Here is a 24,297-nt window from a genome sequence, read left to right on the forward strand (position 1 = left end):
AAACCCTTACCTCACACCATACACAAACATCACTCAAAATGGATCAATGACCTAAAGAGATAAAACTACAAAAACTTTTCAAAGAAAATATGGGGGTAAATTTTCATGACCTTGGGTTTAGCAATGGACTCTTAGGTATGACACCAAAGTCAAGAGCAACAAACGAAAAAAATAAATTGGACTTCATCAAAATGAGTAACTTATTTGCATGAAAAGAATTTTATCAAGAAAACAAAAACATAAGCTACAGAATGAGAGAAAATATTTGTATGTCATATCTCTGATAAGGGACCTAGACCATATAAAGAACTCTTACAAGACAATGATAAAAGATAACCCAATTAAAAAGTGGGCAAATATCTTGAACAAACATGTCTCCAAGGAAGAAATACTAGTGGCCAATAAGAATTTGACAAGATGCTCAACATCATTAGCCATTCAGATCAGTTCAGTTCAGTTCGGTCGCTCAGTCGTGTCCGACTCTTTGCGACCCCATGAATCGCAGCATGCCAGGCCTCCCTGTCCATCACCAACTCCCGGAGTTTACTCAAACTCATGTTCATCAAGTCAGTGATGCCATCCAGCCATCTCCTCCTCTGTCGTCCCCTTCTCCTCCTGCCCCCAAACCCTCCCAGCATCAGGGTCTTTTCCAAAGAGTCAACTCTTCGCATGAGGTCCATTAGGGAAATGCAAATCAAAACCACACTGAAATACCACTTCATAGCAACCAGGATGGCTACAAAGAAAAAAACAATGGAAAATAACAGGCACTGAGGAAGAGAAACCAGAACTTCACACACTCCTGGTAGAATGTAAAGATGCATCATTTTGCAGAAAAGTTTAGCAGTTTCTCATAAAGTTAAAAGAGAATTATCCAGCAATTGGGAAACAGACCCAACAATTCCACTGCTAGGCATCTATCCTGGAGAACTGAAAATACGTACTTACATGCTTTTACACGAGTGTTCATAGTAGTCAACTACTCACAATAGCCAAAAGGTGGGAACAACCCAAATGTCCACTCATGGGTGAATGGATAATCAACATGAAGTATTATTCAGTCATAAAAAGGAACGAAGTATGCATACATGCACCAACATGGATGAATCTCTAAAACATGAGGCTAAGTGAAAAGAGCCAGGAATACTGTGTGATTTCATTTATATGAAATACCCAGAATCGGTAAATCCTAGAGACAGAAAGAAGACTGGAGACTCCCAAAGATGACAGGCAAGGAGGTTTGAGAGGCGGCGGCCTAAGGCTATGAGGTTGCCTTCTGGGGTGTTGTAAATGCTGCAAAACTCAACAGAGGTGGTGGCCGTACGACATTATGAATGTACTAGATGGTAGTGAATTAATCATGTCATGAATTTCACTTCAATAGAAAAGAATATATTTTAACTAAATGAACGAATATACGATGGGAAAGGTATTATTACCAAGAGTTGCCCAACCTACACTCATTAGACCTTTCACTCTGAAACTGGGTTGACCAAAAAGCTGAGCAGCTATCAGAGATCTGTCCAACGAAGAACAAATTCTCTTTCTGCAGAGGGAACTGTATCCTCTTGTTAGTCTGAACAACAGGCAATACGAGAGGAAAGAAGGGGTAAGGAAGAAAGTGTGTGTCCAGTCACAGACACACACCAGACTTAGGCGTGGTTTTTTTTTAATAAAAAACAATTTTTAGCCATAAACGAAAGACAACTCACCCTCACGATGATGCCCATGCGCTTGCTTTCGTAGGTAAAGGGGAAGAGCTGCAAGATGGTGAAGTTCAGGATCTGGTCGCCAGGGGTCCTCAGCTGCATGGAAGACTGGTCGCGGCCCACCAGCGTCAAGCCCACGCTCTCAGTCCACTGCACCAGGGCCACCTAAACGAGACGCAGGCCGAAGGTCAGACACAGAGGCGGGCGTCCCGGCACACATGTCAAGCGAACGAACAGGAAGGTGGATGGGGAAGCGGAGACAGGTGAGCCTCAGCAGAGCCTGCGTCCCCTGGGGAGGCCACGCTGGCCCGGTGACTCGCCAGCACCCCGCTCAGGCCTGGGGGGGCCCCGGGCTCATGGCTGCCTCCTCTTCCCTAAAGCAGCCATGAGCCAGACCGCGGAGAGAGCTACGCAGGTTCAAGGGTGACCAGCGCAACCAGGGGTCCCGTCGGGAAGCACCTGCAGCAAGCCAGCTGCAAATATCAGGGAAGCAGCCGCATGATGCGGGCGTGGGGGGGCTCCCGCCCCGGCTCCCCATTAAACCTCACGAATGCCCAACTGGGAGGGAATCTACGGGAGCTCTCCACTGGGCAGCTCCGCCCCGCGAGGGCACAGTGTTGGGTGGACGTTTGCTCTTGGCATCTTCTGGCGGAGGCCAGGAACTGCTAAACGCTCTACATTGCACGGGACAGCCCCCCTACCCGACAGAGAATCACCCCCACCGCACCCCACACAGCAGGCCTGACGAGGGTAAGGAGACAGGCTCGGAGAAGCTCCCAGGCTGTGAGCGGTGATGCTCTGGGGCCCGAACCTGGGTTTACCTGGTGCGCAGCCATGCCCTCCACCGCCCTCTGCACTTGCTGGGGGCCTGGTCCTGCCACCAGCTAAACGTTTCACAGCCTGAGCAAGGCTTGCTTCGCTGCCCATCAAGAGGCATGGAGGATGCAGGTTCCAAGGTGAGGACCACTGCTGGCAACAGCAGCCGGCAAGAACCCGAGTCCCAGCTGGAGGCGGCTGCCCCCCGGGAATGGGGGTCCAGGGTGGGCACGGCTTCCAGCTTCTCAAGAAAAACCAGAAACCTGACCTTCTCCCCAAGCATTCTCAACTTTTCAATGTAAGCAAGTAAGCTGCATGTTTTAAACACCCGTGAAGAAAGTGAAACATGTCCGCAGATGAAGCTGGCCTGGGGTCTTTAGGGAAAGAAGGAAAGAGAAGTAGAAAAGGGGGGGAGACAGAGGGGAGCTGGGAAGGGGTGACCGCCCAGCCCCGACCCCACAGGAAGGGGGATGGGCTGGGGGTGGTAGAGGACGGGCAAGGATGAAGAGCTACGGTGGATAGATGACAGCATCGTGTTTACTTGTCAGAAGAGCCCACAGAGGCAGGAACTACCAACCAGCTCTAGGTAGGGGATGAAGAAACGGTCTCAGAGACGGGAGGGGAGCTGCTCCCAACTGGCTGCTACGATGGGCTGAGATGAGCTCTAACCCGAGGTCCAGCTGACCCAAGTAAGAGGTCCAAGACAAGTGCCCATCCGGGGCCATCCAGATGCCCGTTCTCGAAACAGGTGCACGCACATCAGCGCATCCTCAGGGAGTGCCTGGCCACCCGACTCCCCGCTGCCATCAGAAGTTGACAGGAGGCACCGGGGATAGAGCAACAGCCCCCAAACATGCCCACCTCCTAATCCGCACTGACCTCCACCTCCTAGTCCCCGCCGACCTCCACCTCCTAATCCCCGCCGACCTCCACTTCCTAGTCCCCACCGACCTCCACCTCCAAAGAGAGGGCTAATCAAGTAATTTTTTTTTAATGTGGACCAGTTTTTAAGGCTTTATTGAGTTTATTACAATATTGCTTCTGTTTTATGCTTTGGCTTTTTGGCCACAGGTATGTGATCTCAGCTCCCCAACCAGGGATGGACCCACACCCTCTGCACTGGAAGGTGCATCTTAATTGCTGGACTGCCAGGGAAGTCCCAAGTAATTATTTTTTGGTACTAACTTACCTAAGTCTTCGGAAATGCATTCATGTAACCGTTTGTTCTAATCACTCTGAACTTCAGTATGGCCTGTCTTATCTGCTAACAATTTTCTTTCAAAGTTTAAAATGAAAAAAATCAGTAAATATTTTGAAAATCTCATCCATATATGAGAGAAAAACATTGAGTAGTAGGCTCAACAGGTAAAGAATCCATCGGCAATGCAAGAGACCCCAGTTCAATTTCTCGGTCGGGAAGATCCACTGGAGATCATTACAGTATTCTTGGGCTTCCCCGGTGGCTCAGCTAGTAAAAGAATCCACCCGCAATGCGGGAGACCTGGGTTCGATCCCTGGGTTGGGAAGATTCCCTGGAGGAGGGAAAGGCTACCCACTCCAGTATTCTGACCTCGAGAATTCCACGGACTGTATAGTCCATGGGGTTGCAAAGAGTCAGACATGACTGAGCGACTTTCACTTTCATGTGCATTAAAATGCTCACTGGGCAATACACATGAAGAGAAACTCCTTCCAGCTTTTCCTTTTCTCCATGTATACTACTGAAATATTTTAGCATGTACATGTATTTCTTTTATTTTTAGCATCTTTAATTTTGATTAAGTAAATTAATATCCCTACACAATGTGAGATATTATAAATACCTAGGTCTATACAAGACTCAAAAGCTTGACCAAATTTACATTCTCCTTTACATACCAATTTAGTAACAAAGAAAAAATAATTCTTCCTCTGATGCTTTCTAACATGACTGCTAGGGAAGAGGGTTTTTTTTTTTCATCCTTGTATTTAAATAACTATTATTTCACTCTTTAAAAACGTATTTAATTGTTCTGAAATGATGTGAAAAATCTCTAATATTGGGCTTTAAGAAAACACTCTAAGTCCCCGAAAACCTATTTTTAATGTCAATCAAGAGGACCTCCCTGGTGGTTCAGTGGTTAAGAGTCCACCAGCCGATGCAGAGGACATGCCGTTGATCCCTGGTCCAGGAAGGTTCCACATGCCGTGGAGCAGCTAAGCCTGTTTGCCACGACTACTGAGCCCACAGGCCCTAGATTTCGCAACAAGAGGGGTCCTTACAGTGGGAAGCCGTGCACCGCAATGACAGGCGGCCCCCACTCGCTGCACCGAGGTAGAGTCCGTCCGCGTGCAGCCACGGAGCCGCAGTGCTGACCCAGAAGATGAAAGAAAAAGACAGGATCCGAAACTCCGAAACAGGAAGCGGCTTTCAGGGCTGCGGGGGCAGGCCTAGCCTCAGCCAGCCCAGGTTCCCCGGTGCAGACTCCACAAGAGTGCGCTGGAGGGAAAGCGGAACTGGAAATCTCAAATGAGCACCAGCGCAAGTGTTCCTGGGAAGCGTGAACAACACTGGCGTGGAAGCATCTTCTCAGCCTGCGTTCAGCTCCAGCATCCCCCCACTGCCCCCCACCCTCACCCCTGGGGGCCAAGGTCCTAATCGAAAGCTCAAAGGTCTCCTCAGGGGCTGATTCCAACAGGATATGAGCCCTGCGGGGGCCTTTCCTTCTCACCGTCCACTCTCTTACTCCAACAAACATTAAGTCAGCCTTAATTTAAGCTGATTTCTAGCAGAACATGTGAAGTCCCCAGGGGCCTACTCAGAAGAGAGCGGATTAGTTTAGAAGGCGTGAGGGGTAGGGGTGCTCTCTAGGCCGTCTCAACTGTGGTGGGGACAGACATTTCAGAGGTCAAGAAGGGATGCTACCTATCCCTTCCCAGAACAAGAAGATGTGAATAAGGCTGCTACGTCTCCTAGGCGGTCAGAGCTTTAGTTCAAAAGAATCATTCCCTATTGACAAATCATCAAGTCTCACCTGAGGTCTCATTGAGTCTCACTGAGTAGGGGTCTTAGAGGGCCTCGGGTGAAACTATTTGGAGGTCAGGAAGGCAGCGGAAAAAAACATCTCGTAAGGTGGCTCAGTGTTAGACAATCAGCCTGCCAATGCAAGAGACACAGGTTCGATCCTTACATAGCGAGTATCCCCTGGAGAAGGAAATGTACTCTTGCCTGGAGAATCCCACAGACAGAGGAGCCTGGTGGGCTACAGTCCATGAGGTCACAAAGAGTCCGACTGGGCGTTCACGTTTGCATAAGGTAAATTAATCAACAAATTAAGAATCAAAGGCAAATGCCAGAAACCAAGAAAGTGCCCGAGGTGGGGATCTGGCTCTGTGAGTTGGCTGCATATTCTGATTTGGATCAGGAAATAAATTTAAAAAAAACAAACAAACAAAAAAAAAAAACAGAGTCTGCTACTCTACTCTGCCCCCACGAAAATAAAAGCCTATCTGAAGAATTCTCGCCAGAGCTGCCCATGAAAGGGTTTTTTCATCATTTGTTGGTCAGCAATGAGCCATCTGTGATAAGCTTTAATAATTTTCCCTTTGTACCTGGGAATGTGTGCTTGGGAATTATGCCAGGCAGGCTAAAGAGCCTTGAATTCTTGTCAAAATTTATTAATAAAATAAATAAAATAAAAAATAAATAAATAAAATAAAATAAAATAAATAAATAAAATAAAAACCCTTTATTAATAAAAGGGTTCTTTGGTGGCCTTCCATCAGATAAACAGTCAGGCTTACAAAGAGTGGCCAGTCTGCCTGAAGCCAGCCTTTCAGGATTATAAATGTATCCACAGACCTAGGGTATTCTTTACTGAAGAAATAAGTCTCATAAAACTACCATATGACCCAGCAATGCCACTACAGGGCATATACCCTGAGAAAACTGCAAGTGAAAAAGACAGAGACACCTCGGTGCTCACTGCAGCACTGTTTACACCAGCCAGGACGAGGAAGCAACCCAGATGCCCATCGACAGAGGAGGAGATAAAGAGGTTACGGGACATGTGTACAATGGAATAGTATGCAGCCGTTAAAGGAAAGGTAAAATTTGAGTCAGTTTGATGAGGTGGATGAACTTAGAGCCTATCATAGAGTGAAGTAAATCAGAAAGAAACAAGGATCATATATTAAAGCACATACATGGAATTTAGAAAAATGGTGCTACTGATGCACCTCTTTGCAGGGCAGGAATAGAGACACAGACACAGAGAACAGACGTGAGGACGCTGCAGGGGCAGACGAGCGTGGGACGAACCGGGAGTGGCGCTGAAACATGCATATTATCACACACAAAACAGAGCTACCAGAAGTTACCGTGTAACACAAGGAGCTCCGCCCGAGGCTCTGTGACAACCTACGGCGGTGGGAGGGGGTGGGATGGGGTGGGAGGGGGGTTCAAGAAGGAGCGGACATATGAACACCTGTGGCTGATTCATGTTGATGTATGGCAGAAACCAGTACCACACTGGAAAGCAATTATCCCCCAAACAAAAATAGATAAATTTTTAAAAAAACAAATAGGTTCCAAAATGTGCCACACGGTGGCTGCACGTCTGACTGTCGACAGGATTAGGGCAGGCAGTGGACTGGGCCGGGCAGGCCGCTGGGCGGTGGGGGTGGGGAGAGTGGGGGGCGCCTGGGGAAACAGAGGCGGCAGCCACCCCACGCGGCCCACTGCTGCCAGGCAGAAACTGGACCCAGTCTTTCCAGATTCTGATCTTTCTCAAGAGAAGCTGACTCTTCTAAAACACTAAGTGATTTTCAAATATCGCTGATTTTAAAAAAAATCCACATCACGGAGCCAGCAACGTTTAAGAATCAGTGGACAGGCGGTTTCCCGGGGGGCCAGTAGTTGAGACTGAGCTTACACTGCAGGGGATGCGGGTTTAACAGCTGATCGGGGAACTAAGGTCCCGCACACCACGTGGTGCGGCTGAAACTTTTTTTCACAAAGAATCAGTGGACACGGTAGTAGAATAAACGGCCACTCCCTGATCTGAATTTCCTTGATCTTATACTCAAAATTCAGCCTCCTATCACTTAATTCTGTTGAAAATGAATATCTGAGAAGGAAGAATGGCATCATCTCCATTGAAATTCAGCCCTTCGGAACTGACTATTTAGTTAATCCATTCTGGCCAAAACTGACCTGATGCCGGACAGAACTTCTACATGTCTGTCCATGGAGGGGCTCACACCAGAGAAGGCTCATATGACAGTTCTCTAGAGTCCCCCACAGCCCCACGGTCCTGCCTTACACAGGACCCCTCTCTTCTGAGAGAGGTCCTATTTCAAACTCCTATTTCAAGATTCCAGCCCGACGGTTAATAAATGACACTGATGGAGGGTTTTTATCAAGTTCCTGAGCACTGTTCTCTGACCTCACCCAATGGCCCGGCAATGTGATGGTGGAGCTCCACCAGCCTCCCAAACTTCTCTGCGTCAACACTCCACGCTCCCCCGAGCACGCGTCTGAATGCTGGCATGGTCCACGGCCTGGGCTGAGATGCGGGCACCAGGAGGCATTCAGGAGAGACAGGGATGCAGTCGTGGAGGGAAGAAAAAAAAAACTCAAGGCCGTGAACAGACTGGAAGGTTGCCAGCCCCTCCTCAAGGCCACGAGCTTCCCTTCTCCTATAGCTTTTCTCCTCACTCTTTGCAACAGGGCTAAGAAAACACAAAGTGAGACAACTGGGACCTTTCGTGTACGCCGCGATGTGCAGAGAGACTGAATACGCAAGGCTCTCCATCACGACATTATTTAGGACGGCCAAAAGAGGGGACCACCTAGATGTTATGCTTGGGAGACAGGAAAAATAATCTGTGGTGTATCTCAGCAGTCACTAAGAATCTTCCTATCATAGACGGTTACCGGAAAGGGATAATGCAAGGGAACAAGTCAAGGTCGTTGAACATATAAGGTGTGTATACACACACACACACACACACACACACACACACACACACACACATACTAGAGAGAGGTAGCAAAAACATCGAGATACTTTTGGCCTTTTTTCCTTTTATTTTTTTCTTTTTCTATAAAAAGCTCTTGCTACTATTTTCGTTTATACATAAATAATTTATTTCCTTTCGGCTGTGCTGGGCCTTCGCTGCTGCACAGGCTTTTCTCTTGTTGCAAAGAGTAGGGCTTAGTTGCGAGTAGCGGTACTTTGGTGGTTTCTCTGTCACAAAGCCAGGCTCTGGAGCACAGGCTCAGCAGTTCCCCGGCATGGGGGATCTCGGATCAAAGACTGAACCCCTGTCTCCTGCACGGGCAGGCGGATTCTTTACCCCTGAGCCACCAGGGAAGCCCTGTTACTCTAACAATGAGTGCACGCTAAGTTGCTTCAGTCATGTCTGACTCTTTGCGACCCCATGGACTGTAGCCCACCAGGCTCCTCTGTCCATGGGATTCTCCAGCAAGAAGACCGGAGTGGGGAACAAAAAATAAAATCCACTTTTAGAGCAGCTGCACCTTCACTGCACACCCCTTTTTTACGTCACCCCGTCTGCATGACTCCCAGCCCCTGACATTTTAATGGAGGCAGGGATGCTCTCCATCTCTGGAGTCTGTAGAAGTCCCCTTCACTGTATCCCATCTCTGATGGTGCCAAACATCCTGGAAACAACAGGACACGGTCAGGGCGAAAGCGTGTGTGTTCAAGCCTCCAGGGGCCACTTCTCCCCAGCAGACTTCATCCATTTCACTTCCCCGGGGAGTCATTGTACTAGGGTGGGGGAGGGCGCTGCCCCCAGGCTGTAATCAATAGCTGAATAAAGACACTTCAAGGCTTCCCAGGCGGAATGCACACAGGAAACAAATTTAGGAAATCCTGCTTTCTGTTACAGGAAACGAATCCTAGGCCAACTGGTAGGAATTACTCCAGCAGCCCCAAAGTAAAACGGATACTGGCTTCTGTATGTATTCCATCAACTGACCTTGCCCGCACCAGTGAGGCTTTATTGATATAGAATTTCAAAGGTAGGATTCTAGACCCCGCTGCTCCTATGTGGAATCCCACAGAGAGCTTGAAACAGGACGACTTTCTGAAAGATTTCATTGGCAACAGATTCGGCCAACTTTCTGTCAGATGGTCTATTTACATAAACAGATTTCTGTTTTGAGGTATGCATCTTTTGTAGTATTTTAAAAGGGTGGTGGAGAAAATATTAACAGTGGTGACACCTTTTAGCTGGGCTTCCCTGGTGGCTCAGTGGGTAAAGAATCCGCCTGCCAGTGCAGGAGACTCGGGTTCGATCCGTGATCTGGGAAGATTCCCTGGAGAAGGAAATGGTAACCACGCCAGTATTCTTGCCTGGATAATCCCATGGACAGAAGAGCCTGTCCCTGGAGTCCAGTCCACGGGGTCACAAACAGTTGGATACAACTTGGCAACTGAACAACAACACGCCTTTAGTTAGCAGGGCTTTGGCTTACCTTTTTCTTCTCTACACTTTCATATATTCTATCATAAACCTGAAATAACTGTGTAATTTAAAAAACTGTCATGGGGAAAAGGAAACCAAGAAAGTAATGCTGACCTCTGTGAAGACACCAAAGACCAAAGAAAATATCTTTTAAAAAAGAAACACTATTCAGAATCTTAGCAAAACAGAACAAATCTGAATCCAAAGGCAATTAACAGGCAGCAGAGATAAAAGGCTCTTCTCTTTAACAAAAAGGAGCTGAGAAGCACAAAGCATTCCATGGAAGATTTACCTTCACGGAAAAACCTTTGCACAGCCCTAAAACAAATATATCAAAGTTCAGCAGGAACCAGGGGTGTGGGGCAGGCATTAAAGACCATTACAGATGCATGTCGATAGTCAACAGGAGCCCAGAGGCACAAGCGCTCATCCGACCACCTACATTTGGAACCTGTTCGAATTTAAATTCTACCAAATACCCACAAGCTACTGGTTCCCAGTCCATAACGATCAAGACTCTGGTCCTTTCTCACATGGACCATTCAATGGTACCATCCTCCCATTCCCAAATGGAAAAGCAAGAACAAGCAGACAAACCCCGGTGGAGAAACAGTGACAAATGGGACAAGCTTTTGGTTCCAGGGCAGAAGTCCCAAGAGATCAGTAGGCCCATCGATAGCCCATCTGAGAATGTGGCCAAGGGCTACCACATCTTTCACCCCTAAAAAGCCTGGTTCAGGTATCAATGGTCACGGATCAACCGGGCTTCACAGCTTGAACTCTTCCACAAATACGGAACAGACAGGAAGGAGGACTCTCCCAGGAGACACGTTCCATTGCCCCAGAGAAGGAGGAAGAAAGGACCTCACGGGAAAGTCGCACCCAAGTGTCCTTCCTGTCCTTTGGAGAAGATTCCCGTTGTGCCTCTCTCAACCACATCAGCTTACTGATGTTCTCAGGAGAGTCCGGACCTTCAAAACACATTGAATGAGTTTCAGCCTGAATTCCCTCCTTCCCTGGAACAGCTCAGCCGAAGGGGCACAGGAGCAAAGCCTGCTTCTGTTACGGGAAGCACACGACCAAAACCGCCCACCGTGGCCAGCCCCACAGTAACCATCTGCGCGGGGAGGAGGCCCTGGTAAGGAACACGCAACTAACGAGCCTCCACCAACCGGAAGAGCTCGGGAAAGGTCAACAGGAGACGCCACGTGTCTGACCACCGCCCAGAATCCTTCTCCCTGGCTGAGCGATGCGTGTGCTACCAGAAAGGACCCCGAGTCAGAGTGACTGGTCAGAGAAAACCTGGAAACTGACCCCGTCACCCTGACAGCCGAGCAGCCGAGGCTGTGCGCCCCACGGTGGAGCAGCTCTCCTGGGTCCCCTCACCCTCAGCTCTCCACCGCGGTGCCCCTTCCCGCGTGTCTCTGGACAACTCCCCAAGTGTTAGACAAGAGCCCACTCCCAGGCCCTGGAAGAGGTTTCCCTTCCTGCAACATTTCCTTTAACTCCACCTACCAAGGCTTTAGTCTACAACTTGTTCACCCACACGCTTTACCAGGAGGTAGAAGGCAGAGCCAGCAAGAGCAGGTACTGCCTGGGTCCACCCTCTGGTGCTCACCAGCTCTGCGGCGTTGGCCAAGTTGCTTACCCTCTCTTTGCGTCTGTCTCATCTGTAAATCAGAGATGATGATAGAAACCGCCTCCCAATGCTGTTGGAAGCATTAAACAATAATAGTCACTGACATGGGTCAGGCGGTAAAGAATCCACCTACAATGTGGGAGACAAGGCTTCAATCCCTGGGTCAGGAAGATCCTCTGGAGAAGGGAATGGCAGCCCACTCCAGTACTCTCGCCTGGAGAATCCCATGGACAGAGGAATCTGGTGGGCTACAGTCTACGGGATCACAGAGTCAGACACGACTGAGCAACTACCACTTCCAGCACTTTTCCAAAGCTGTTGTAAGCATTAAATAATAACAGAGACAAAGTTTCGAACAATCCCAGGCATGTGGTAAATGTCAACTGTCACTGTTGTTCAGTCACCCAGTTCTGTCCAATTTTCTGTGACTCTATGGACGGCAGCACACCAGCTCTCCCTGTCACTCACCATCTCCCGAAGTTTGCCCAGTTCATGGCCATTGCATCAGTGATGCCATCCAGCCACCTATCTCATCCTTTGACGCCCTCTTCTCCTTCTGCTCTCAATCTTGCCCAGCATCAGGGGCTTTTCTAATGAGTCAACTGTCATCACATACATATTAAAAAAAGAAGAAAAAAAACTTCATGTACTACAGAAGCCCCTCCCTCCTTTCTTGAAATTAATAATAATAATAATTGGGATTCCCTGCAACGTTGGTGGAAGAGTAAAACGGTTAAAAAAAAAAATCCCAGGAAGCACTCTCATAATTTACATAAACATTCATTCAGTTTGACTCTCGGGATTTATTGACCACTTACTAAAAATAAAAGCCTCACAACACCCTCAGACCCACCATGAAGAAAAGAAACCTGCCAGGTGTGGAGCTTGGAACCCAGGATCCACGTGCTCAACTGTCTCACTCCAGCTGCCCCTACAGACGTGGCCTGGAATCTTGTTTACCGTGGACTCCTAGTGCCTGGCCCATGGGAGGCCTTCAAAGATAGCTGGTGAAATCATGAACCCAATTACACCATTTCTACAAACATCAGGTGCAAGGATGCCCATTAGAAATACTTCTAACTACTACTGCTCGAAGATTAAACATAATCTAAATTCCAGAAATATGAGAACAGTTAAAAGATGTTATGGTCCATTCATGGGCAGTAAACTGAAGAACTGAATTCTAATAATATTCAACAAAATTTAGAAACAGGCATGATAAAATATTGAGTGGAAAAAAGGAGGATGCAAAACCCTTGCTTATATTAAAGTTCTCATTAAAAAAAATACATTAAAACCTAGTGGAGGGGCTATATATCAAATTAATGAAAATCAACATCTAGTGGTGTCTAAAAATGGTTTAGTGAAAGGTTTACCAGAAAAGTAAAAGAATCTGGGCTCTGAAAACAAACTCTGGTTAAAGCCCTCACCCTCTCACCCAGGGGGCTGGTAATAAGATGCGTCAGTCACAGAAAATGGCAACTTCACCCGGAAGAACAGTTTTCTAGGGGACACCACCTTAGCCAAGAAACCTATGTTAGAAGCTCTGAGAGTGGGACACGCCAACATCATGTTACTCCAGATACCAAGGCCAATGCCAGAAACGCATAACCTGAGGCAACATCATAAGAAAAGGTCAGACAGACACAACCTGAAGGACACGCTACAAAACCGAGGTTAAACATAAAGTTAATGTGACCCAGTAATCCCTCTCCTATACATACACCGAGGGAAATGAACACACATGTCCGTATAAAAACCTGGACACAAATGTTCACAGAAAAATAAACATTCCACAGGTCCATCAATCAAAGAATGGATAAACAGAACACAGTATTACCCATTCGAAGGAATACTGTTCATTCAAAACAAGGCATGAAGTATTGATACATGCCACTACAGGGATGAACCTTGCTAAGTGAAAGAAACGAGACAGAATATGAGACACAGGAGATGTTTCCATTTGCACGCAATGTCCAGAACGGGCAAATCTACCGAGACAGACAGAACGCAGGCCAGGGGGCTGCCAGGGGCTGGAGGGAGGAAGGGTGGGGTCTGTGGGAAGGTTGGCATGGAGTGTTTCCTTTTGGGGCGGTGAAAATGAACTAAAGTCGATTATGGTGGGGACTTCCCTGGTGGTCCAGGGGTTAAGAATCTGCCTTCCAACACAGGGGACACAGGTTTGATCCCTGGTCGGTGAACTAAGATCCCACATGTTGTCGGGCAACTAAGCCCCCATGTGGCAACGACTGGGCCCAAGCACCACACCAAAGAGCTTATGCAGCTGAAATAAATAAAAATTCACTAAATCAATTAACTAAAATCGACTGTGGTGAGGTTACAGAACGCCACGAAAATATTATTAAAAATACACTGAGCTGTATGTATCATGCTATGGGGATTATATCAATAAAGCTTTTTGAAGGAATGTGGTTCTTTAAGGAACCTGTGTCCCGTGTGTGCTGGCCATCTGAACCACAGAGATCTCTTGCTCTTTCCTGATTCATGATGGATCTCAAGGTCAAGACTGCTCCTTCCAGAGGAAGGGCGGGGCCTTTAGGGACCCAGCATCAACCCGGCTCCCGCCGTCCCCCCCCACCCCCACGGGGCAGGTGCGCAGCGGGCCGGCGGCACGCGTGCGCAGGGCTTACCTCGTCTGGGCTGGACGCCTGGTACACACGGCAGGAGTCCTCATACTGCTTCTCGGCCTCGGCCTGGTCGGTGACGCCGTTGGACTCGTACACGGGGGTGACGTTGTGGCAGAGCGCGATGGCCTTGACCGCTTCGTGCACGCGGCTGCTCATGGTCCGCCGCACCTTGGTGGTCGGCGCGGGGCCCTTCTGAGCCGGCGGGTCCTGAGGCTGCTGCGGAAGAGGAAAGCTGTGAGGAGGACCAGCACACGGAAGGGCCTCCAGGGGAGGGAGGCTTCGGAGGACTCGCAGCTTCCCTCCCACCTGCTCTAGCAAGTGCCCCTCTAGGGGCGTGCAATTTAGGGATTCAGTCACTGGGGCTCAGCCAGAAACAACAAACACAAAATAAACAGAAATGACAGTCTAGGGTATGTGGGCGATTCTACCGGGGAACGCTGGGTGGTGTCGGGGGCTCCGCTACACTGCCAGCGATGCTGGTGTTTCAGACCAGGGCTCCGGACCTCAGCACTGCTGACATTTGGGGCTTCCCTGGGGGGCTCAGTGGTAAAGAATCTGCCTGCCAATGCAGAAGACACAAGTTTGATCCGTGGGTCAGGAAGATCCCCTGGAGAAAGAAATGTCAACCGACTCCAGTATTCTTGCCCGGGTAATCCCATGGAGGGAGGAGCCTGGTGGGCTACAGTCCATGGGGCTGCAAAAGAGTTGGACACGACTGAGCACCTAAACAGCAACTGCTGACACTTGAGAAGGATGATTCTCTATTGGGGGCGGGGGGGGGGGGGGCGCGGCGGCAGGTGTACTGCGTGTGGCAGACGCTTAGCAGCTTCTCTGTCTCCATCTTCTAGACTCCAGAAACAACCCCAGGTGTCACAGGAGAACAAAAAATGTCTTCAGAGGTTGCCAAATGCCCCATAGAGACCAAAATCCTCCCAGTTTAGAGCCACCGTTTTAACTGTACATTCCTCTCAGTGCAATTAAAATGGAAGACAGCCTCAACGGGGCTCTAGGGGGCGCCGAGCATCCCAGGGCAGGGCAGGGAGACCATCAGCAACGACACAATGCAAAATGGTACCCAGAAGTCCACTCAGCGTCGATTTTCAAGAGTTAACTGAAACGTGCTCAAGCTCTGCCTTCCGCACCAACCAAGGACCCTAACCCTTGTCCAAGAGGCGGCTGCCTGGCTTACACAGCCCTCATCCACCTCTTCACTATACCTTTCAGCACATGGCTTGTCCTAATGGGTTCAATCTTGGGGAAAAGGTTTTGAACAAGGTAAAAAGAATGTAGGTGAGAAATCTGAGTCTGATTCTCGGGTAGGTGGCAAGAGCTGGGTGACCTCAAGCAAGGCCCATCTGCCCTCTGGGCCTCGGTTTTGGGCCAATGAGAGGAGTGGGCTAGGGGCTGGTTTTCAACCCACATGCGGAGGAGAGAAACCCACTCCGCAGCATCAAACGTGGAAGACAAGCAGCCCCATCCCCACCTGTGGACCATCGGGTGCCATGAAGGCTCTGCTTTGAAGAATGGGTTCTACTACTTTGCTGTGTCCTGTGCGGAGTTGCTCTATTGCCTTAAAACATAATTTAAAAAAATTAAGGCCACTAGAAAGAGTACACTTGTCAGGAGTCTATGAGTCAGTGATCAGTAAAAACTCAGATAGCCTCCCATGACCCACCTGATCAGCCTCTCTCTCCAACCTCCTTATCCTGCCTCAGGGCCTTTGAACTTGCTGTGCCCACTGCCCAGAACACCATTTCCCACATCTTTGCAGAATTAGTTCATTCCACCTCATCACTCAGGCCCCAAATTCAACGTCACCTCCCCAAAGATGCCTTCCCCTGATCCCCTAATTGGTTCTGCCTCATATGCCTGCCCCACGGGGAACCACGCTTCCATGGTAGTATGCGTGTTATTGTCTTCACTGACTAAAACTGGATTGTTTACCTGATCATTCTCCTGTCAGATCGTGAGAACAGATAGCTTGTGTACTGAATTTTAGTACCAAGGGCAGGAGATAACTTGCTCAGCTATTTGTTGAACAAATGAACAACTTAATTTTCCTGAGATAACAGTGAGAAGTCCTCACCTGACACGAACTTCCCCCTCATTTTTAAGAAGAAATAAATATCAAACTGACCAATGTTGGTTCCAGATTTTAAGTCACAGTTTAGGACAAAAGACCTATCATAGCCTCCCTACTTCCACAACTGAGTCTTGGAAGCGAGAGGTATTTGTGAGTTACTGAATACTACGTTCCATTAAAAACATATTTTATCCAACAGAGGAGAAGTGATCTGATCTTTTAGAATGAATGTTTTATACCCATGAACACATGGTTGCCCAAAATAGAGAACAGATGGGTTATGAGAAATAAGAAAAGACTTTCATTTAATTTTTTTAATACTATTTTTAGCAGTGGCATCAGACTCCTCAGGTAATTAGACAATTACTAAATTATTCTGGTCACGCAGGCACACACACACTGCTCTGGCTTCCTGCTCTGTTAACCTCTGGTGTCAAGAGGACATGGGTTTCACTTCCAGGCCAAAGGGCGCTGCATGGTAACAGTAATTAGAGTAACATATCAGAACTACAGTTTAAATGAATCATTATTTGCCAAGTGCTTTTAATTATAAAGAATTTAACTCTAAAATCATAACGAGGACTGAAGATTTACAGAAAGGTCCCCTCTCGTAGTGAGGCTAAATCAAGAATGTTTTTTTTTCCCCCAAAGTTCTATAATTTATGTTCTGGCCGTAGACGTGTGTCTTCATTTTTTTGCCCACATTCCTCAGCACCTGGACCAAATTATTATTTACCATCAGGAGCAATAACAAGGCCTTTGACAAAGTAATTGCTCTGGCTGGCCAGTTTTAGCAACAGTGGGTTTGAAGGGAAGGCTGAATTAAGGGTATCTTTCACAAACCTTTGGGTTTTAGAAGCAATCTGATTATGTCTACAGGAGTCAGATACTTCCACTAATATTTTAAATGTGGGCTAACACAGAGCCCTGGGGCTTTGCATTCCAGGTGAAACCACTCCAGAGCAAGGCAAAAAGACAAACACAGCCCAGATTTTTGCAAAGACCCCGCTCAGATCAGGAAACAACTTGACAATAAACTAGAAGATGACGATGACTGAATCAGACCAGCATCACAAGCAACTGATTTGCTGCCTCCAAGTTCCTTTGTCTCTCTCTGAAATTGATACTCATCCCCCTTTACTACTAAGATCGTTTTGGCCTGTCTCAGGTCAGATTTGGAGAGGGAAATGGCAACCCACTCCTGTGTTCTTGCCTGGAGAATTCCATGGATAGAGAAGCCTGGCAGGCCATGGTCCATGGGACCACAGATAATCGGACATGACTGAAGAGACTAAACATACACACACACACACTACTAAGGTGTTTCAGGGAAGACAGGTCATAACCACTGATTCTGATTTAATCTGCAAATGAAAGGCTCATCCACGCACCAAACGGTGATCCCCACATACCAGGAAGGCGCTGGTCATTACGAGGGGCTCGGCAAGTGTTCGCACTGGTCCAGTCGTTAAGTATCCTCACTTTGCCCATATGGAAAAGTTTCACATTGTACAGTGTTTATCTCCAGCCTCCTCTCCATAGGCCCTTTAACCTACACACATTTCTTCTTACTTAAAAAATACCAGGGGAAAATAAAAACAGATGTGGTATCCACAGAGGCAGGTTACGGCCCTTTCTGCCCTAGGGGGGAACCACTGGTCCTCTTGAGGAGGGAGGACAACGCTAGGCCCTGGTGAGGTCAGAAGTCAGGTGAAGAATCAAGCTCTCCGCACACAAAGGCCCCTACCTCGGGCCCGGGGTGGGTGTCCTGCACCGTGGGGTGTCTCGGTCATTCCACGCCACCCCAGCAAAGAAATGAGACTTGGAGGCTCCATGGAAAAAAAGAGGCCTCCGTTTCTCGTTAATAATCCACGGCAAGGGTATTTCCCGATTAGAACCCCAGCCTATACTTCAGGAAAGAGTAATACAAAAATTAAATGCTCAGTCACCATGAATATCCACCTTCTCTTATCCATCTTCTTTCCAAACGCAGGGAAAACACTACCACTTATGAACATTCATAAGAACAAGAGACACCACGAATGGGTTGCAACTGCTTAAAAGTACACTGTTGAGGAGAAGGAATTCCTGTTTCAATAGGTCCGCTTCACTCCCCAAATAAAGCTCAGAGCTGGAAATTCATTAACCTCAAAGGGCCACTCTTCTAGAGACAGGCTCAGAGCTACAACTTCCAAATGAATCATCTGACTTACAGGCTAAGAGACTGAATGAAAACAACATTTACTATGTGGTAGCCGGGCGTCCCTAGTGGCTCAGACTGTAAAGAATGTGCCTGCAACATGGGAAACCAGGTTCGATCCCTGGGTCAGGAAGATCCCCTGGAGAATGGAATGGCTCCCCACTGCAGCATTCTATTCTGGAGAATTCCATGGACAGAGGAGCCTGGTGGGCTACAGTCCACGGGGTCACAAAGAGTCAGACACGACTAAGCAGCTAACACTTACTATGTAACAGTACACACCTTTCTGTACGACAAAGGCAACAAATTTCAATTTGTTGAAACTGAACCACATATAACACAGGGGTTCTCAACTTGGGAGATTCTGTGCTCCCCCTTGGGCAGCATCTGGAGATACGTGGGGGTGTCACAAAGGCGAGGGGGAGTGTGCTGCACGCATCTAGATGGTAGAGGGCACGGATGTTGCTAGACATCTTGGATGCACAGGCTGGCCCCCACAACAAAGAACGATCCCGCCCATGATGTCATCACGGCAAGGCTGGGGACCAGACATGTAGTCATTGCTGCCACAAAGCCAGGGTCAGGACGGTGAGACCAGCCTGTGCAAGTGCTGAGCTGGGGCCTGTCAATTTAAGATTTGGATTTTTTGCCTTCATTTTGAGTTTTTTAATACTGCATTACAATATGATTTGACTTAATGACTGCGTTTTTTGCCATCTCAATAAATTTTCCTTCCTAGGTGCATTCCTCACTCTACCCCTATATGGCCCAGTTGAAAAACCATTCTAAAGGATCATAATTATGACATGTGTGGGGAAAAAAAGGAAGATGGACAGTGTTATTCTAACAGTGGGTCTTAATCAGAAATGCTTCTCTGAATAACCAGGAAAGATTTAAAAAAAAAAAAATATATATATATATATGCGCCCAGGTCCCAGTCACTTAAAGAATATAGTAGGGCCTATGCATATATACATACTTTTCAATTCTACACATAATTTTGATCCTCAACTCTAGTTTAAAAGAATTACAAAAATATAATGACTTCTTGTTGGAAAGAAAAAAGAACCAGAGACAGAGAAGCAAAGTATACATCTCACAGACACACAAAGGCAGACAGACGGCTAGCGTTTTATACAGCCAGCTGTTAACACTGGTTATCTCTGACTGATGTGAATACAGGTGATTTCAGTGTTTTCTCTTTGTACCGATCCATTTTTTTTTTTCCTGTAGCCAAAAAAGAATGTATCCTAAGAAAGGATTAGAATTTTTTTAATGACTAAAAAACAAAGTAAGCTTTGTGTCCCAGAGAAAAACACACGAGTAAAAATTCTTCCCTGAGAAAAGATAAGCTTCTTGATGCTTCCTATGGATGCAGAAAGCAAGACACGCTACTTGGAACACAGCACGTGCTTATAACCGAGTGCGTCCTGTGCACAAAGTGAATCACAAGCTCACACGTTCACGAGCACACTCCTTAAAAAGAAAAGGAGGAAACTGCTCAGCAAGTTCCAACCGTAATAAATCCTAAAACAGTATCAGAGACAAACCATTAAGTGAAAAATCACAGTTCACAGACCAAAATGTGTAATAATGTGAACTATGTTTAAAAAAAAAAAAAAGAGAGAATGTTCCTATATAAAACAGCCTAGAAGAACACTCAAAAGCACTGGTCTTGGTTTTCTCTAACAAGGGACACCACGTGGCTCCCAATTCCCATAGTCATTATTTTTCTCAGACACATATATCAATAAAAGTTAAAGATACTTCCACTTGCCGGGATAAGTAAAATAAAATAGGTGATTCCATATTCCAGGCAATGTATAGACTAGTCATCTCAAATATTTTGCACATGTTGAGAAAAAAAATTAAGTACCTTCCCCACATGTGTATTCAAGTTGTATACATACTGTATTGTGCATTAAGAAACAAAAAATTATAAAATGATGTGATAAAAAGAGATCATATTTCATAGAATTAGCTAAAAGTTCAAAATAACATATACTCAGGATCATAGACTTAAAATTATAATTATTTAAAATTACAGATTCAAATTGTCGTATCTGTTTGTCATAAAGGAGCATGAAGTGCTGACATGCGCTGCAACCTGGAAAAACCTTGGAGATGTTACGCCAAGTGAAATAAGCCAGGTACAAAAGGTACTGATTGATTCCAGGCAACTGAGACGTCCACAACAGGCAAACCCACAGAGACAAAAAGTAGACGGGTGGTTGTCAGGAGCTGGGGAACGGTGGGAGTCTAAGAGACAGGCAGGGTCCCTCTTTGGAGTAGTGAAAACAGACAGAAATTAAATAGCAGTGGTGACTGCAGAATATTGAGAATATACTAATAAAACCTGACCTGTACACTTAAGAGGATAAACATTACGGTTTGTGAACCATCTCTCTTATTTTTTAAAGGTGTCAGTAAGTAAATCAGTAAGCCAGAGGAAAAATCATCACATCTCCCTAGCCTGTCACGGGTTTCCCTCATAATGTGTTGGCCATTTCTTTGTGGTTTGCTCAGGCCTGTATTAATCATCTGGAGTTTCTCTGCAGGAATCTTGTAAAACCACCTGCCTTCTTTATGAGGTTAATTTAGTTAAATAACATCCCTAAAACCAGTCACCTAGACACTCATAAAACACAGTCTATATTCCAGTGTTTCGAAAATAAACAATCGCAGAATTCTGACTCCTTCTGCAGGACGCTTCAAGGACTGTACCTGACGAATGTTCATCTGATAAATCGCGTGAGGGTCCCAGGGTCAATCTTCATGCTCCTAGTAAGGTTTAAATTTCACTTTAATTTTGAAGATGAAAATGAAGTGTGAGTGAACACTCAAATCTTTCCTTCCTACACCTCCATGGGTCACCTTGCACCCTCTGTTTTGGAGTTCACAGATCTAGGACAGTGATACTCTGTTTTAAAAATAATGGCAGACCTTAGATTCAAGGTGGGCTTCCCAGGTGGCGCGGTGATAAAGAATCCCCCTGCCAATGCAGGAGACCCAGGATCGATCCCTGGGTCAGTAAGATTCCCTGGAGAAGGAAATGCAACCCACCCCAGTATCCTTGCTTGGGAAATCCTATGGACCGAGGAGCCTGGTGGGCTACAGTCCATAGGGTCACAAAAGAATCAGACATGGTTTAGCAACTAAATAACAATTAGATTCAGAGCAGCTGTAGTACCTCCGCTGTACTTTGGAACCACCTGGTTCACCTGTTATAATTTGTAAGTCCAGCTGCCACTCCTGGAGACTCTGACTCCAGGAGTGGAGTCTGACTCTGATGGCCAGATGGTCCCTGGCCATCTCACACAGGAGTTCCAAACGCTGTATTCAGGAGACACTGTTATAAACATCCTATTATTGAACTCTAAAGGGCAGATGGATGACTGTAGAGGCTCAGGAGAATCCCACTGGGTGGGGAGGGGGGCGGGTATGGTCTAAGACTGGATTGTGGGGATGATTCCATAACTCTGTAAATTTACTTGAAAAAAGCATTGAACAGTGTACTTAACATCACTAAATGTTATGGTATGTATGTTATACATACCGTATACAATAAAGCTGTTTAAAAATACAAAACACAGGAAAGGCCTCAAACTTGTCGTCACAAAAGGATCCGTGTGTTTACTGCAGGCTTTTCGCTATCCGGAGAGAAGGGTACAGGCGGCCTCCCTGGAGGCGGGGTGTGTCCACACCAGCCCCGGCCTCTCCCCATCACACCCCGTTCTTTTAAACTGAAGGCCAGGATGGGCAAGTCAATTTACGAGCCTCTGCTAAGGAAGGGCGATGAGGGGTCATGGTAAAATATGTTGTTTTCTGACTTTCAGCACTTAACAGAGGGGCTTATCTGCACTCCCCCAAAAACAGGCCACAAAGCTGAACTAGACAAATATCCTGGGAAAGGGTGGCTTCTGTCAATACCGAAAGCTCTTAAAAATACCACCAAAATGGGCAGAGCTGTGCCTCCCGCCAGGGCACGTACTGCAGCATGGAGCTGTCTAACACAACCGTCGGCAGGCCAGCACCGCTGACACCGGGCTCCGAGGGAGGCGGGACCCGGGGGGGCTGACAAACGTGACGATCCACACGGTGACCCCTGCTGGGGAGTCTGGAGGGCACTGGGGGGGGCGGTTCAGAGGGAAGACTACTCCAAGACACAGAAGTGAAGCGGCTCACCCTGCCCGGAAAGCTGCAGGCTGTGGTGTGTTGGGGTGAGTGGGAGGAGAGGCTGAACCACGGGCAAGGGTGGGGAGGGGATGCAGGCCACACTGGATGCCACGGACCCTGCTGCCAGAACCAGGGCGGGGAGGAGGGAAGCCGGGAACCTTGCAGGGGGTCTCTGCAGACAGCCAGGCAAGGGAGAGCGCAGCTTCTGCCTAGTGAGCGAGGGGATGACAACCGAAGCCAAGCAGACGGTCTGGGGGCCGGGCCTGCGAGTGCAGGCAGGCGGCCACAGGGCAGGAAGCAGGGGCATTTCCCAAACCCCTGGACGGAGCTCAGAGGCCAGAGGGGCATGGTGCTTACAAAGACGAGAACGACGTCACGCGACCACGTAGGGGATGCACGGAGAAGGGTGGGATGTGGGCACACTGTCCTCCTGACGCCTGAGCGGGGATGCCAAGGATTCCAGGCTAAAGCTCCAGGTCGGGTTGATGCAGACCCGGGAGCCACCAGCTCTGACAGGGCTGCAGAAGCTGGCCAAGAGGGAAGCCCCCTAGAGACTGACACACGGAGCCCATAGAGACCACAACACGACAGAGGAAGACGGGTCAGGCGAGGGGGCGAGGAACTGGGGTGGGCTGCGGCTTCTCCCCCCAGCCCAACCACGTCCTTGTGATTTTCTAACAGTCTGAAAGGCCATCTTTGAGAAAGGTTCACGGATCCATTTGGAGTCAAGCCACGACGCCCACACCGGCAGCAGAGAATGGCAGGTGCTTCGTGGCTGGCTGTAGGAAGTGACTCGACATGGATCGAATGAGCTGTTCTTCACTTAAAATCTGCCCTCGCTTCCAGCTCTGTTCCCTTCCCTGCCATGTTTAGGAGACACCCTGGAAACCCAGGTGTGCCCCCCAGGAAATGTCCCGGAAAATTAAATGCTGACTCTAATTGTGCCACTAAGCATTGAGAGAGTCCATCTCTCATCCTTACACAAAAATATACTTTTAACTGGCCTTCTGACTACAGAATCACTATCTACTCGGATAAATTAAAGCAAAAAATGGTTTTTTATTCTCTTGTCCTCAAACCAGGGTTATGACACTGGTCTAACGCAATCTATGTTAGCTCTGGGTGTGCTTTCAGATTACCAAGGGAATTGCTTCTTTATCATCTTCCCTTTAACACACAGAAGTGCAGGTTCTCCTGGCATCTGAATGAGTCAGAATCTCTAAGGTATCAGGCCCACGTCAAAGTCTTTTGTTTTGCTTTTATTCTATTTGTTTTTTAAAACATCACTAGGAATTCTGATGAGCAGCCAAGGTGGACATCCACTGGTCTAACATTTTAGGACTCTTAGGACACTTACAAGTAGTATCTTTGTCTAAAAAAAAAAAAAAAAAAATGACTGGTTTTGAAAAATCTTGTAGCAGGGGAAAAAACCAGGAGCAGATACGTTGATAGTCATTTCTGATCATTTCTTCCACTAGACTGCTGAGTTGAAAAGAGATGACAAACTAAAGCTCATCAGTTACACCATAATTATGTCACAAGCAGTCCAT

At 47.4% G+C, this 24,297-nt stretch overlaps 1 protein-coding gene across 3 annotated transcripts in view; it reads right to left on the reverse strand.

The window, feature by feature from the left end:
- Positions 1-24,297, reverse strand: part of ATP9A (ATPase phospholipid transporting 9A (putative)) — a 131,723-nt gene that overhangs the window by 31,891 nt on the left and 75,535 nt on the right. For 2 of the 3 annotated variants that reach the window (XM_065922194.1, XM_065922196.1), the window contains exons 14-15: positions 14,292-14,504; positions 1,713-1,874 (exon numbers count right to left, since the gene is read on the reverse strand). In XM_065922194.1, the coding sequence (XP_065778266.1) occupies positions 1,713-1,874; positions 14,292-14,504 (375 nt within the window). The remainder of the gene's footprint in view (positions 1-1,712; positions 1,875-14,291; positions 14,505-24,297) is intronic. The other variant, XM_065922195.1, reaches the window with a different exon arrangement.

The sequence above is a fragment of the Muntiacus reevesi genome, chromosome 2 (genome assembly GCF_963930625.1).
Source record: "Muntiacus reevesi chromosome 2, mMunRee1.1, whole genome shotgun sequence".
Taxonomy (NCBI): Eukaryota; Metazoa; Chordata; class Mammalia; order Artiodactyla; family Cervidae; genus Muntiacus; species Muntiacus reevesi.